Source organism: Eurosta solidaginis, chromosome 1 (genome assembly GCF_040869045.1).
Source record: "Eurosta solidaginis isolate ZX-2024a chromosome 1, ASM4086904v1, whole genome shotgun sequence".
In the NCBI taxonomy this organism is placed as follows: Eukaryota; Metazoa; Arthropoda; class Insecta; order Diptera; family Tephritidae; genus Eurosta; species Eurosta solidaginis.
Genome location: NC_090319.1, coordinates 60,450,037 through 60,451,673, shown reverse-complemented (window position 1 = coordinate 60,451,673; position 1,637 = coordinate 60,450,037). Strand labels below are relative to the sequence as shown.

The following is a 1,637-nucleotide window of genomic DNA, read 5'->3' as shown; positions in this document are numbered from 1 at the left end:
GTCCTTTGCCGGATACAAATCCGGTACCATAGCACCATTAAGGCGCTAGCCCGACCATCTCGGGAACGATTTATGTGGCCACATTAAACCTTCAGGCCATTCCCTCCCTCCCCATCCCAAGTTCCATGAGGAGCTTGGGGTCGCCAGAGCCTCGTCTGTTAGTGAAACAGGATTCGCCGCAGATAGGTGAGGTTGACAATTGGGTTTGGAGAAGCTATATATTGCGCTGGCAACCTGAAAGGTTGCGCTACACATCCCCTTGAATCTGGTATTTTAGTCGCCTCTTACGACAGGCATACCTACCGCGGGTATATTCTGATCCCCTAACCCGCTGGGGTGGGAAGTGTTATCGATGTCAACGGTACTTTGCCGGATATAGATCCGGTTCATTCCAGTAACAAAGCACCATTAAGGTACTAGCCCGACCATCTCGGTGACGATTTATAAACTTTGAAACTATATAGCTTTGTATTGCACTTTTCAACCCCTTGAATCCCAACAACAACATCAGGTACTTGGTCCTAGTAAGTCTACGTGAGAATTTGATCTACACAGAAAAGTATACGAGACTTTCAGTTAATTTTAGCCGAATTTGTGAAGACTACATAAGTCACAGCCATAAAATTCTATACATTTACCTAAAGAGCATAATAAAAGTACTTACCCGATTCCTGTGCAGATTGTGGCCTAGCGTATACAGCATTTAGAGGAAAGCCAGCATCTCCAGGTATATCAAACTTCGATATAGCTAAACTGTACATTTCCTGGGCACCTTGATTTTTATTATTACAACGTTGTAAACGTTTAAGACATTCGGTTATGTAGAGGGTAATGTAAATGAGCACTCGATCCACTTCGGACTATAAATAAACAAATGTATATAATTCGTCAAGTTAATACGAGATGCAACAACGACATGTTGTTGTCTTTAAAATTCAGTTACCTTTATCTCGTATGTTCGAAAGAATACATTTGCCTTGAAGTAGTAGAGTGACTCATCTATTATATCGTTTTCAATATTGGCACTAGGAGCAGGGCCCCGAGATTGAGTACGTAGTGGTAATATGGCCACGTTTCCTACTACCTGCGTGAACTCTTTAATTTGGGAATGATATGCCTGTAAAAAAAATTAAACAAAGATTTATAATCCGGTGGTCAATAATATGTTGATTTCTTTTTTGTTGGCCGCACCCCCAACAAAGTGTATAGATATGCCATTTATTTTTCATTAAAAAAAATAATATACAATTGTGTTTTAATTTACCGGCATTATTAATACATAAACTTTATGAAGTACTACACTAACTTATAACTTCTTCAAATTTAACATAAAATAGTTAGAGCTTAGTTTTTTTTAATTGCGACCAACATAGATTAGATTGATACGAATCTTTTGCTTACGCTCTCATATTTTCGCTCTCACGAGGGATTTATCTTCTAGTTGTTGCTGGCAACAATCACAGATAAATCCCTCGCGCCAGCTGAAGCGGGTGCCAGAACACAAAATGTGCCAGCCAAAACGAAAAACGTGCCAAAAATTTTGGTAAACTTTAGTTTGACCTACAACTGTAGAATAGCGTTCAAAAATTATGGAAAAAAGGATAAAAATACTTGTTTTAGTGTAAATATTATTAGTT

The 1,637-nt window shown here is 38.8% G+C and overlaps 1 protein-coding gene across 1 annotated transcript; it reads right to left on the bottom strand.

The window, feature by feature from the left end:
- Window positions 1-623: 623 nt before the first annotated feature.
- On the bottom strand, window positions 624-1,417 carry LOC137241928 (actin-related protein 2/3 complex subunit 3-like). Its single transcript, XM_067769319.1, has 3 exons — window positions 1,265-1,417; window positions 944-1,117; window positions 624-860 (listed from the first exon to the last, which is right to left on the bottom strand). Exons 1-3 carry the CDS (start codon window positions 1,268-1,270, stop codon window positions 639-641), a joined length of 402 nt encoding a protein of 133 aa, XP_067625420.1. The 5' UTR covers window positions 1,271-1,417; the 3' UTR covers window positions 624-638.
- Window positions 1,418-1,637: the final 220 nt, after the last annotated feature.